At 42.2% G+C, this 13789-nt stretch overlaps 1 protein-coding gene across 14 annotated transcripts in view; it reads left to right on the top strand.

Annotated features, from left to right (window-relative positions):
• The window catches only part of DLGAP1 (DLG associated protein 1), a 639595-nt gene that overhangs the window by 602346 nt on the left and 23460 nt on the right, over positions 1-13789 (top strand). For all 14 annotated transcript variants that reach the window (XM_073331531.1, XM_073331536.1, XM_073331533.1 and 11 more), the window contains one exon: positions 7896-7987. In XM_073331531.1, the coding sequence (XP_073187632.1) occupies positions 7896-7987 (92 nt within the window). The remainder of the gene's footprint in view (positions 1-7895; positions 7988-13789) is intronic.

Below are 13789 nucleotides of genomic sequence, written 5' to 3'. Positions count from 1 at the left end.
TCTGTTGCCTCTCTTGGATAGAGACAGTGTCTCTCTTCTGACCCAGGTATATCCAGGCTGGATAGTTACCTTGTTTTCACTGTACAATTCCCCTCAAAGACAGGTTGCCCAAGGATACCTTGTGCTTTCTCTTGAGAGATGAATAACAGTGCAGCTGCTACAGCTGTAAGTTACCCCACAGCTCTTTCTAGGCAAGCCTACTTTATTCTTAAGGTACAAAGCGTTACAGAGAAAACATATTAAAAAAATAGAAGGACCTAAACCCATTCTAATAAACTTACCAGAGACCATTCCAACTCTCACATGGTCTCTGGCAAGTGCACTCTTTTAATACCCCACCCTAGGGAATTCCTTGTGGTTAAAAGTTCATCATAACTCCAGCTCAGAACAGGCACACTCATAACATGTTCAGTTTCCTTTTTTGTACAGTTCAGGGGTCTTTGAACTGGAGTTTCCAGAAGCAGTTAGTTTACAAAGGGTCTCTCTCCCCAGGCCATAACTTAGCAAAAGTTTTGCTCCACAGTGAGAGAATTTGCATTCCTTTCATCTCAAGGTATTTCCTAAGGAAAATCCCATATTCACCCATATTGTTCCAAAGCGACCTTTGAACTTCCAGAAATTGCATTAATCTTGTTTTCGTTCTAAAGAAGTTCCATACAATCTTACAATAGTACATAAACATTTGCATTTGTCATACAGTGAACTCCAAAGATATTAACCCTAGTTCAGTAAGTTTTAACTTCATTCAGTAAAGTTTAACTTAATTCTATAAAGTTCAGGATTTTACAGGATATTGTCAATCCATCACACCTGTAATTGCAAAAAGAGGGGCTTTGCCCAGTGGAGGCATGGTCGGTGTTGTATGCAAATTCATCATAGAGGCAGGAGGTGGACCAGTCCTCTTGGTGATAGTTAACTAAACATCATAGATATTGCTAGGTTTCAGAGTAACAGCCGTGTTAGTCTGTATTCGCAAAAAGAAAAGGAATACTTGTGGCACCTTAGAGACTAACCAATTTATTTGAGCATGAGCTTTATACTCGATTCACCTTCTCTGTCTGGCCAGTCATCTGGGGATGATACACAGAGGAGTGGACATTTAGTAACCGGAGGGCCTTGCACTGTGGTCCTTGATCTGATTTGATGCAATCAGGAAACCCATGGAGGCGAATGATATGCACTACTAGGAACTGAGCGGTCATCTTGGCTGAGGGCAAGTGGTCACAGAGGACAAAATGTGCCATCTTGGTCCATTGATACTGCCATGTAGCTGTTGGATTCAGGGGGTTCTACAATGACGTCCATGGTGACAGCAGCCCAGGGCATGGATGGGGTTTCTGCTGTCACAGGGGTGCCAAGCAGCTTAGTGTGTGTACCTTAGTATGGGTACACAGGTCGCAAGAGTGAATATAAGCTCCAATGTTAGCCCACATTCAGGGCCACCAAAATAAGCAGGAGGCTGGACAATGGGTTTTGAGGCACCCAAAATGGCCTGCTAGGGGGGTTATTGTGGTACAGTTACAGGACCTCCAACTGCAGAACGTATATGCAATCATCAACATAAATTATTCTGTCCTGCATGAAATGTTGCCTCTTGGTCCTGATTCTTGATCAGTCTGGGGGGTCCATTCTAAAGCCTTCTGGGGCAAGGATGTACCCCAAAAACTCCAGAAGTTTGGTCAAAGGTATATTCTTTAATTTTGCATACAGGCCATGCTGTTGAAGTCTCTCCAGGACAGACCTAACGTGGCATTTGTGTTGCTCATGGTTTTCTGAAAAGTCTAGCATATTGTTGAGGTAGACTACTACATATTGGTCCAGAATTTCTCTGAACACATTATTAACGAAAAGAAAGGGAGTATCTGTGGCACCTTAGAGACTAACAAATTTATTTGAGCATAAGCGACAGCTCACTTCATCGGACGCATTGGCTGCATCAAAGCTTACGCTCAAATAAATTTGTTAGTCTCTAAGGTGCCACAAGTACTCCTTTTCTTTTTGTGGATACAGACTAACACAGCTGCTACTCTGAAACCTGTCATTATTAACAAAGTGTTCAAAGGTTGCACATGCATTAGTTATTCTGAATGGCACTACCAAGTATTCAAAGTGCCATAACGAGTCCAGAAGGTGGTCTTCCACTTGTACCCATCTGGATATGCACTAGGTCCAGTGTGGTGAATAATCCACACAGATTGCTCATGATCCAATAGATCTGAGATTATCTGGGAATATCGGTTTTGGTTCAACACGCAGTAATCAACACATTGCGTAAATTCAGTCATAACGGACCTTCACCCTGGGCTTCTGGTCAATGGGGCAGTTATAATCCCAGTACAGAGGTAGTGTGTCTACATTTCTTTTTTGAAAAATGTCATCATAATATTGGTATTTATCAGGAATGTGTGAGGCCGAAGCTGGGGTGGTCCCCACTTGCCAGCTGCCGCAATCTGGGATTCTTTCAAGGGAGGGATTGATGCTGCCTGGGATGGTCTCCCAGATCCAACAATTCATTGCTGCCGATGCATAGGCAGATCCGTTGGCAATGCTCAGAAAATATGCTTAATTTCTGTTCCTGACAGAGACTGTGGGGGTTGTGCCATGCCAACCAGGTGACCCCCCCAAGGATTATGAGGAAGTGTGGGGAACTAATCACATTGAACTGTATCACCTCTCAGTGGCCCTTGATTACAGTGTGCAGGGGCACGGTCTCCTGAGTCATCGGCCCCAAGGATAAGAAGGTTCCAGCTGTAGTTTTCATGAAATCTGGTCTAGGCTTCTGCTGGATGGGGATTCACAGGGCCTGGAGAGTCTTCGATCCACACGGTTGTCAGTTGCATCACTATCGATGAGCACAGACTGTGGTGGGATCCACATGGCCTTGCCTGGAATGCGTAGCTGGATCTGCACTTGAAGATGCAGCAAGGACCCAAGTGAGCCTGGATGGGGTCCCATCGGGAACTGGGGGATCATTCCAAAGTATAGTTTCACATTTGTACCCATGCCTGGTCCCCGACAGGGCCTGGGCACATTCATTTCCCAATTATCTCCTGGTTGGCATCTGCAATGGGTACAAAGCATGTGTATGCCCTGGCTTGCCACAGTAGAAACATAGGTTGTTGCACCAATGTCCTTTTCCTTTTGGTTGGTGGTTAAGTGCCAGTGTGTCAAGGCCAACCTGCGTGGGTCCAGGAAGTTGAGCCCAGGGATACTGTCTCAGGACATGGTCAAGATGATGGCATAACTCCCCTCTTTTCTTCTCTCAACTTGCACAACTGATTGTCAACAGGGAAGGATAGGTTGATAAAGGCATCCAGGTTTGCAGGAGTTGGCATGTGGCTAGCTTGTCCTTAACCTCCTTGCTGAGTCCTAATCAAAATTGGTGCAGCTGGACCACCTCGTTCCACTTGGCGTCCACTGTAAACTGTCAAAAGTGTTCAGCATACGGGGCAGCCAGCCCCTGTCCTTGTTGGAGCCTTATCAGGGTGTCTTCAGTTAGCCACCTGTGATGGGAGATCACCAAAAATCACAGAAAAAGACCAAAGGAAGGTGTTCCAGTCCAGCATTGTTGGACTATTTCACTTGAACAAGGGAGAGACCCAGTCCAGTGCCTCACCAGTCAACAAACTGATTACTAGTCCGATCTTGGCCTGCTTGGTGGGGATGACACATAAAAAGTAGATGGCACCGGTTAAGGAATCCCTTGAATTTTTGGCGGTTTCCATCAAGGCATTTGAGTCAAGGCCCCTGTTTGAGTGGTTGAGCCACCATTCATGCCTGGAGTGTAACATTCTTCTCTTGCAAGCAGCCCACTAATTCACAGAGGGCTTGGTTTTCTGCTAAAAGTTGCATCACCTGAGCCCACAGAGCATGAACCTCGGTCTGGAGACAGACGACCTGCTTCTGTGGATCTGGTGCCCTGTGTGGTGTGCTAGGCAGAAGGAGGCCCATCCCTTCCATCTTACTACTGGGGCATCATCTGATCAGAGACAGTCTGTGCAATCTATTACAAACTGGGTTATGGGCAGTCAGGCCTAGCGGTCAAAGCAGGAATCAGGGACTGGGAAACAGAATCGAGGATTGGAACCAGACTCAGAGACCGAATTCAAACCTGAGTCAGAACCAGGAATTGGAACCAGATTACCTGGAGTGAAGGAAGGCAAGAGCAGAGCTGGGTTCAAGGCAGGAGCAAGGCTGGGACAGGTCTGGGACAAGGCGAGGAAACAGGGACAAGAAGAAGACAGCAGTGAAGCAGGAACAAAGCAGGGTCTGTACCAGCAACAGGTCAGGGATTGGCCTTGTTGCACACAGCTTCCTGGGACTCCCTCCATGCTTAAATAGTAGCACCTGAACCAATCAGCATCACAGGGGGTGCTACCATTCAGGTTTTCCATGGCTGGCACATCCTGTGGTGCCTCGTCTCCCAGGATTTACAGTGCAGCGATCTTGGCTGTGCTGTGGCTGCCAGGTGGTGGCATGGAAGTGTCAGTCACCTGGAACCCTGGACACCTAGGTTCTAGCCCACCAGGTCCGTATGCTCAGGGGTGTGGAGAGTAAGGACATGTCTACACTTACCGGTAGAGCAGCACAGCTGCAATCGATGCAGAGTGTGTCAATTTAGCGGGTCTGGTGGAGACACGCTAAATCGATGGGAGAGCACTCTCCCATCCATTTGTGTACTCCACCTCCCCAAGAAGCATAGGAGAAGTCAACAGGAGATCTTCTCCCATCGACACAGCGCAGTGTAGCCACCGTGGTAAGTGGATCTAACTACGTTGACTTCGGTTACATTATTCACGTAACTGAAGTTGCGTAGGTTAGATCAATTTACCGCGGAGGTGTAGACCAGCCTTAAATTTCTGCAGCCCTTGAAAGGATGCAGCTTATTGCTTTCCTTGTACCCTTAGTTCCTCCCTACCCACTTGCTTGCAGGAGGAAGTATCCAGATATCTGGGCCTGTGCTCAGCACTAGACTTGAAACCAAGATCCAGATAGGCTGAGCAAGCTGGGGAGCCCTTAATTCTTCTTACTTTCCTAATCAGTCATATAAGGTGTAATGATGCTGGTTCTGGCGGGACCCAACTGAGAGTGCCAATTTAGGACAAATTGCTTCAAGCAGGGCAGTTACAGCCCAAGTCTGGGGTTTTTCCACCTTTAAGGCAAACCAAACCAGCCAAACAGAGCAGACTTTGGTCTTGCCCCACTGGCTAACCACAAGTCACACAAGCAATTCCCTTAGACACTTCAGTTTCCCAGTATCACCACCAGTGCCACTTGTTATGGGGACAAATGGTTATGAAAACCAATACCCCAGTAAAAGAAAAAAGGTTTTCTTGATCCCAAAGGACCAATCCCCAGACCCAGGTCAATATACAAATCAGATCTTACCCACAACTCACGCTGTTGCCAATCCTTTAGAATTTAAAATCTAAAGGTTTATTTATAAAAGGAAAAAGATATAGATGAAAGCATGAGTTGGTTAAATGGAATCAATTACATACAGTAATGGCAAAGTTTTTGGTTCAGGCTAGCAGCAGTGATAGACTAAACTGCAGGTTCAAATCAAGTCTCTGGAGTACATCCACAGCTGGGATGGGTCTTTCAGTCCTTGGTTCAAAGCTTCAATGTAGCAAAGTTCCTCCAGAGGTATGAAGCAGGATTGAAGACAAGATGGAGATGAAGACAAGAAGACAAGATGAGGCATCAGCCTTTTATAGTCTTTTCCAGGTGTAAGGACACCTCTTTGTTCTTACTGTGGAAAATTACAGCAAAATGTAGTTTGGAGTCACATGGGGAAGTCCCTGCATACTTTGCTGAGCCACAAGGCATATCTGCCTTCTCTCAATGGGTCAGTTGTATAGCTGATGGTCCTTAATGGGCCATCAAGAAGGCTAGGCACAGTGACACCAACTTGTCTGGGGTGTTACCCAGAAGCATAGCATAAATTTGAAATACAGACAGTATAGAGCCAATATTTATAACTTTAACTACAAAAATAATACATACATATAGACAGCATAATCATAACCAGCAAATCATAACCTTGTCTTCGACACCTTATTTGACCCCCTTTATAGAAGATTTGGTGCCACTACAGGACCTTGGTTGCAACAATGATCTATAAAGTCCCAGATTATGTCAATAACATCACATAAAGCAATGGCACAATCTAGCCCTGTGTCCCTCATTTCAAGGAACAACTTTACTGCTGACAAAGAACATCCTACAGGGGAAAAAATTACAAAGCTAGAAGTAAAATTCTTGGAATAAAAAAAAAAATCTGTGCGGATCACATTGGAGGAAACCTGAATTGACAACAGTATTGTCAATCCTTAATCTAAAACGGCTGTCTAGGGGTCTCTCAATCCATTCTTAAAATAACTGTTGCTGTAAGTAAAATCCGTTTGAACTTAACACTGTGTTGCAGTAGCCATTAAGGGGAAATTTTCAAAGGCACAACTGGCAGTTGTTGTTTGTGCCTTTGAAATTTTCCCCTAAAATATTGACCTAAACTGATTGCAAGTAATTATATTCCTTATACAAAGTGTGAAAGGCATATTGAAAATACGGCGGGAATGTTAGTTACTTGTAAACCATAACAGTGTCCAGTGAATTTGTCTGTCTCAAGCAACAGTGTTGAGATGCTCCCTTAAACGTTTTGCGAGATACTGCACCTTAAATCTTTCACTGATCCAGGTCTACTACTCACCCAAATCTCAAATAATAGTAACTTTAGAGGGAAATTCAACCATTGTCAGAAAGAAGGAAACATTTTTGTGGCAGGTCTCTTTAATTTTGTTGTTGTTTTTCTTGCTGTTGTTAACCAGACCTCTGAAGCAGAGCTATGAAATGTCAGCAGTCCTGATGTAGACAGTAGAATTTCTATTACATATATTTGTGCACACTGAGCAGTCCTTTACATCGTGAGTAATCCCACTAATTACAGTGGCACTAATTCCAGAGGAAGATTCTTCTCAACATGAGAAGACACACAGAGAAAGATAGGTTTCAGAGTAACAGCCGTGTTAGTCTGTATTCGCAAAAAGAAAAGGAGTACTTGTGGCACCTTAGAGACTAGCCAATTTATTTGAGCTTATGCATCCGATGAAGTGAGCTGTAGCTCACGAAAGCTTATGCTCAAATAAATTGGTTAGTCTCTAAGGTGCCACAAGTACTCCTTTTCTTTTTACAGAGAAAGATGTTCGCTGCCCAATCCCATAAGAGTTTACAATCCTGCTGGGTCAATGGAAAATCTCCTGTGATTGAATTTTAACTTCAATTTACTTTGTAAAGCAAGCCTAGCTAAATTAGAAAAGTCATATGAAGTCACTGAATATCTGCATGCATGAATATGGAGAGCAACAAAATAACACCATCAATAAAGAGCAGTTGATAGTTCTTTGAGTGCTCTGCATATTCCCATTTCTGGGTAATGCACTGACTGGTGCAGCGTCATCTCAAAGAACTTGGGTTACAAGTAAGTAACCTTAATTGTCTTTTAAATCTTGTATCTATAATAGTCAGTTCCAGAACCCTAACATTTAAATAAAACAAATTCCTTTAAAAATTTAATTTTAACATCACTTCACATTCACGTTAATTAAAGTGTGTTGTAGAATAACCAGCATCTGTAATACACTGGATAAACTTCATCTGCATTTTGAGAGTCCATCATTGACTTCATAAAAAAAATTAGCACAAAATACTGTTATTTGAATAACATTATAAATGTGCATACCATTTGGCACACAAACTATCTGAGTAGATGAATGTAGTTATGGTACCAGCCATGTGTGTATGTCCTTGGTAATTAAGACAATAATAAGTAAAGTGATTCAGCTGCCTTACTATCTTTCTTAAAAATACCTTCTATTTATATCTGGTTATTTCTTCAGGTTGATGATGCTGAAGAATCCACCAAACCAGGTGAAAATAAAGCAACCAGTAAGTTCCAATCCATAGGTGTTCAAGTAGAGGAGGAGAAGTGGTGAGTAAACATTCATTTGATCTTCTGAATGCACATGTACAATATTCCCTTTCATGCCTTAATAAAAATATCTCAAAGCAAAATCACACCAGTGAGACCAAATATCCAAGAGCCTGGCACGCAAACAGCATCCTTTTGAGTTTTTATAACATTTCGTATTTTAAAAAGTAGATATGAACAAAGGTCCCTGAAGGTAAAGCATGTACATGTTTCCACAATTCATTATGTTCCTGTTTTACAATTACATTAAAAGTGATGCATGTTCATTAGGAATGTCATATTTTAAAAGGTATAAAAACATTTTCAAAATCTTTTCTAAAAGAATAAACAAACAAAATCTCACTTAAAAATAATATGAATCTTGCCATAGGAGACCATTTCTGTTGATATTATCTCTCTCAGTAAAACACTGTAGTCTGAAATCATAGGTGAATGGCAGCTGAGCAGAGATGTGTGGTCGTGGTCTGAACTCAGGACTGGGAATTAGGCTGGCCTGTGTTCAAATGTTGGATTTGAGACTGATCTCTGGCGGGATTTTGACAAGTCAATTAATTTGTCTGCCTCCGTTTCCCTATCTGTAAAAGATGGATAGTAATATTTTCTTGCCTATACTGTGAGGATTAATTATAAAGTAATATCTGTAAACCACTTTAAAAATAATACTGTGTTATTGCTCTGTTGACCAATACAGTGACAATATGTATTGCTAGTTTTGAAGCTGGTAGTCTAGAATTAAATGCACCATCTTGACGTTTGTGGGTACATGAGTAGAAGCAAGGAGCTGGCTTCTTGTACATTTCATCCCCCTACTTGTTCACAAGAGGACAACAGATAGGTAATATGCAGTGTTGTTGTAGCCATGTCAATCCCAGGATATTAGAGAGACAAGGTGGTGAGAGAGACAGAAGTTGGTCCAGTAAAAGATATTATCTCACCTGCCTTGGTCTCTCTAATAAATAGGTTAAGCAGGGGATGGAGCTGAAGTGCATGAGTGCCTGCAATCATGATAAAATTCACCTCCTGGATTGGCTGTTGTTGGGTTGCTGTGCTGGAAAGTTGAGTATGATTCAGTGTTGTGTCTCACTGATTTTTCAGGAATGGTAGGAGAGTTAAATGAAAAACATTATATACTTCAGAGAGCCATAAAATTTTGAGTAATTATCCTTCATTGAGATTTTTTGTAACCCATTGTTTTGCGACACCTAAAGTAAAACGTCAGTTTATAAAACCTGAATCTCTTCTAGAGTTGTTTATTAAATTAGTGCTTGAAATAAAAATAAAGAAACCCACCTCTGGTATTTATGCTTCCCCCCCCCCCCCGCCTGAAGTGCACTTCATCTCTGCGAAATTGCCAAAGTGACTTTTACCTTGTACATTTAAGCTATGACCAACCAAACATGTAGGGCAAATCCAGATCCCTGCACAAACCTGACTCAGTGGGTTTCATATGAGGGTTGGGTGAGGGGCAGAATTTTCTCCTTCCTCTCAGGACATGGAGCACCAGCGGAGGTGCTCTACTGCCACGGCTGCAGAGGCGGACACAGTCCCTATGATCCCCTTTCAGTGGGGAGTTTTGGTTGGTTCCGTGGGCCACTCTGCCCAAAAGCCGCTGGGCAGTAACCTAAAGAGCACTGTGAAGAACTGCTTCATTCCAGGCAGTGGGAGAATAATTCCCCTGTGCAGACTCTCCATGATGGGGAACCCCCTCCCACCAGCAAATATTTGGTCCTGCTTTGAGAAGGGGGTTGGACTAGATGACCTCCAGAGGTCCCTTCCAACCCTGATAGTCTATGATTCTATGAACCACTTCCAGCTGGGGCCTGGCACTTTCCTACAGTCTGCAGGATTTGGCCCATTGACAGTAGTAGAGAGTGGGTCAGAAAAGTATTTAGCACTAATTTTCTATATTTGACTGTTGCACATTTGCTAAGATGATAACCAAATCACCTACATAATTGTTAAATAGACCAGCATGTCATTATCTTCTACCTGAGCATTTCTGTTGTGGTTCTAAAAGGTTAAGGGGACTTCAGGGGGGAAATCTGAACTGTAGTGACCTTATTATGCTGTTGCTAAGCAAGATCCTCATGAACTGTTAAAACATCTCTTTCTGGAAGACATTCCTTTACATACGCATCCTGAGCCTCCACCCCCCACTGCTTTTCTAGTGTTAAGTAAATTAGCGCATTTAAATAGGTGATGACAGCCACCCTACTCCTCCCCAAGCACAAAAGAAATAAGTGTCCAAAATAAGCCAACCACTGATAGTAAATACCTTACTTAAGCAGTATTCTTTCTGTTGCTGTTTTTATTGTTCTAGAGAGCAAAATCAAGAGATAGGATTTGCCTGTCAAGGTCTATACTGAGATAGCATTATTTCTGCATTACCTAAGGACAGCTGTGTTTTGGGATTTCTTGCTGATAAAGTTGAAGCTGCTGCTGTTTTGAGCAAAATGGCAAATAGTAATCCATCATGTACTTCCAGAAATGAACTGACTGATAAAAGACAGCAACCTAATAGTCAGAAAATGAGTGCACTCAAGACACAAAGGGCTTATCATCACAATTTGGATTCCTATGCCTTTTGTTAACATAGGGGAGGACTTTTAATGAATATCTCTTAAAGGATAGACTTGTAAATGGAGTGCATTCTTCCTGGCCCCAAACCACAACATCTGCAGAAACACAGAGAACTCATTTCAGATGGATACATGACAAAGAAATAAACCTGTTAAAGAAATCATCTTCCAGGGCACTGAAAGAAAAAATACAGTAGAAGACTGACTCTAAAAGGATAGATATATTAATCGAATCATTAATCAACGTATGTTGTGAAGCAACAAAATTGCACCAGCCAAATCAACGTATGTCATGAAGCAACAAAATTGGCCTCCCTCTACATCAAGAGCCCTCCCCTATGGCATTCTACAAGGTCCATAATTTCTCAACCCTCTCTTTCATTCTATCTACTTTGTTCCCCTTGGTCATCTTACTGCGTGCTACCCTCAATCTTCACCACCATTCCATGCTGATGAAACTCATCTCTACATGTCTTTTTATTTCCTTAATGACTCCTCCTTCTTCACCTTCTGTGTCTGGACCAAGGAAACAGGAGGGTTTGTCTCAGTTTCTCCATCTCAATGTCTCAAAAAACAGAAGTGCTTCTTTTACAGAAGGGGAGCATCCTCAACACATAGCTCTATCCCTTCCATCTTCCTCCTCTTGTAGTGTCTACACTATAGTGTCACAGCTGCAGCACCATAGTGCAGCTGCTTCCTACACCAACTGAAGGGGTTTTTCTCCTTGATGTAATAAATCCATCTCTCCAAGAGACAATCTTCCATTGACATAGCTGCATCTACCCCAAGAGTTAGGTTGACCTAACTATTCAATTCACCTAACTACTCATGGCATGAAATTTTTCACAGCCATGAGTGATGTAGGTTGTTCTAATTTTTAACTGTAGAAGAGGCCTCAGACTTCCATTCGCGTCCACTATATGTGACCTTTAATGCATCTTTTACTCACAGCTCTCTTCCTACACTACCTGTGTTTATAAATTTCCTCATCATTATCTCTGCAAAGTTGTCCATATTCAAAAATGCCTTGGGTCCAAATCTGTTATGCTTTTTATTCAACTCTGTGTCCTCTTTCCCCTTTATTATCATAACTCTTTCATACTGGCTCCCAAGCCCCAGCTCTGCAATGTCGCACAAATATAGATGCCTTGTCCACCTTTTCACATGTCCAAAGATCATGTGTAACCTTATGAACTGGTTGCAGTTACTCACCTACCCCTCACCCTTTCCCACCCATCATTGCTAACTACATCCCCCCAGTCCTCAGATGACTCACTCATTTAAGGGGAAATTTCAAACCCTTGCTGTCTTCATTTTTATAGGCTGGATCAGGTTCATGGAGACTTATTTTGTGGTCTTTCATTTTCTCTACTCCTCTCCTGATCTTTCCGTTCACCTGTGACTCAATCTTCACCTGAAGGGACCACCTCTAAGGCTTTGTCTACACTGAATACTTGAATTGTTTGTGCTTCAACTACTTGTATCGAACCAATTGAAGCACAAGCTATTCCGTGCACCCACCCTAGCCATTCTGAATTGGTTTAAGCGTTGTTCCACATCCTCACTAGTACTGTTCTAGACTGATTCAGCTGCAGTGCCCTCACCTGTCCCACTGCTCAATGGTAATTCCCTATCTCTGCGACCCTCACATTGTCCCCTCCAGCCCGATCTAGGCCTCCATGGTATCCCCTCCCTATCTTTATCCCTATGGTATGCCATTCCCATACCTCTCATTCACATTCTAAGTTGATAACTATCATTGGTTCGTTGGACGTAAGCCGGTCATAAATGGTTTATTAGAAAGAGACATGCAGCCAGTGAAATAATCATAGTTGGTTGACCAAGAATACTGTCCTGGGGCAAAACAGGGGTGTTAAACACCCACATAAGTGCCTTCCCACCTTTCCAGGCCAGGGAAAGGTGCCCTCTTCCCCTGGATACACTTCTGCTCTGTCTAGTACATTAGATTTTATCTATTATGTACACGGAGACTCTTTCACATTAAGGAATAGTATCTCAGTTTTGGTTTGGGGGGTTTTAACCTACTAAAATAGAACAATAACATATTCTAAGAGGCTAAATTACAGAGCAAAATGTTTTCAGCAAAATGTGAAAAATCGACCAAGACTTCTACAATTGCTTTAAATGCTATGAGAAGAAAAGAAAGAGAGCCCTCTTTTTACTCTGGCTTTTATGAGTTTGTGGAGCACAATACTTCCTATGCTGCCTTTTTCACTTAGTATCTAATTTAGCTTAGATGCTGTTGCATTAACATTAAAACAAACTTACATGGGTTCCTTCTTGTGTCGCTTTAACCCAAAAATTAATCTGCCAGCAGATTATTGGATTTTATTGTTTTATGTTTGTAGTCTGTTGTTCCTCTGTTGGAAGTCAAACTTCTCAAATCTTAGATCTTTAGGTGAGAAATCTCCATCTGTACTTCAGCTAAGGTGCTAGGATTCATATTGACTTGGTTCTGATCTGAAGCATTGTCTGTCCCCACTTATTCTGTCAGTGGAAAACGTTTCACTGAACAATTCTAAAAGATCATAATAACATAGAACAACAATAGAGGAGTAGAAGAAAGATAGTTACAAACAAAAGATTCCATAACCTGATAGCCCCGTTAGTCTATTACCTATATATGACATGAATCTTGAAGATATATGGTTCGGGATCCTGCCATTACAAGACACACATGTCAATGATATTGAATCTGCTAGCCTTTTCCACAACTTGCTTTGTTTAATTAGCATCACCATAACCTTGGCAGACAAGCACAATACAAGAAACAACAGAACCAATAGGTACGTAATGAAGCCAGTTGAAATTATTAGAAGTGCCTTTGTGAGTTGCCATCTGTAAGATGTTTTGGAACCTCTTGCAGTAGAAATGTAAACATGTTTCTCAAAAGGAACACAAAGAAGCAGCAGAGAGATGAATACTAACGACTGGCCCTGCTGTTGCTGTTCAGAACAGACACTGTATTGTGCCCCAGACTGGTTTATCCAGTCTGCGGTTTCATGGTTTTCTGCACTTAGGCCAGATATCTGTTGTTCTCCAAAGTTGTAATTATTACACCTTATGCCTGCAGGGCACAAACGAGCATGAAAGAACTGAATCTAAAAGCAGGGGAAGAGGCAAGTCCATGAGTTCATGTTTTTAGATCCTTACTCTAACAGTCAGCAATTTACGAAAGCTTTTTTTTCCAGACTTAACTAGT

Source organism: Lepidochelys kempii, chromosome 2, assembly GCF_965140265.1.
Source record: "Lepidochelys kempii isolate rLepKem1 chromosome 2, rLepKem1.hap2, whole genome shotgun sequence".
In the NCBI taxonomy this organism is placed as follows: domain Eukaryota; kingdom Metazoa; phylum Chordata; order Testudines; family Cheloniidae; genus Lepidochelys; species Lepidochelys kempii.
Note: the sequence above shows the minus strand (reverse complement) of the source record. Positions and strands in the feature narration are given on the sequence as shown.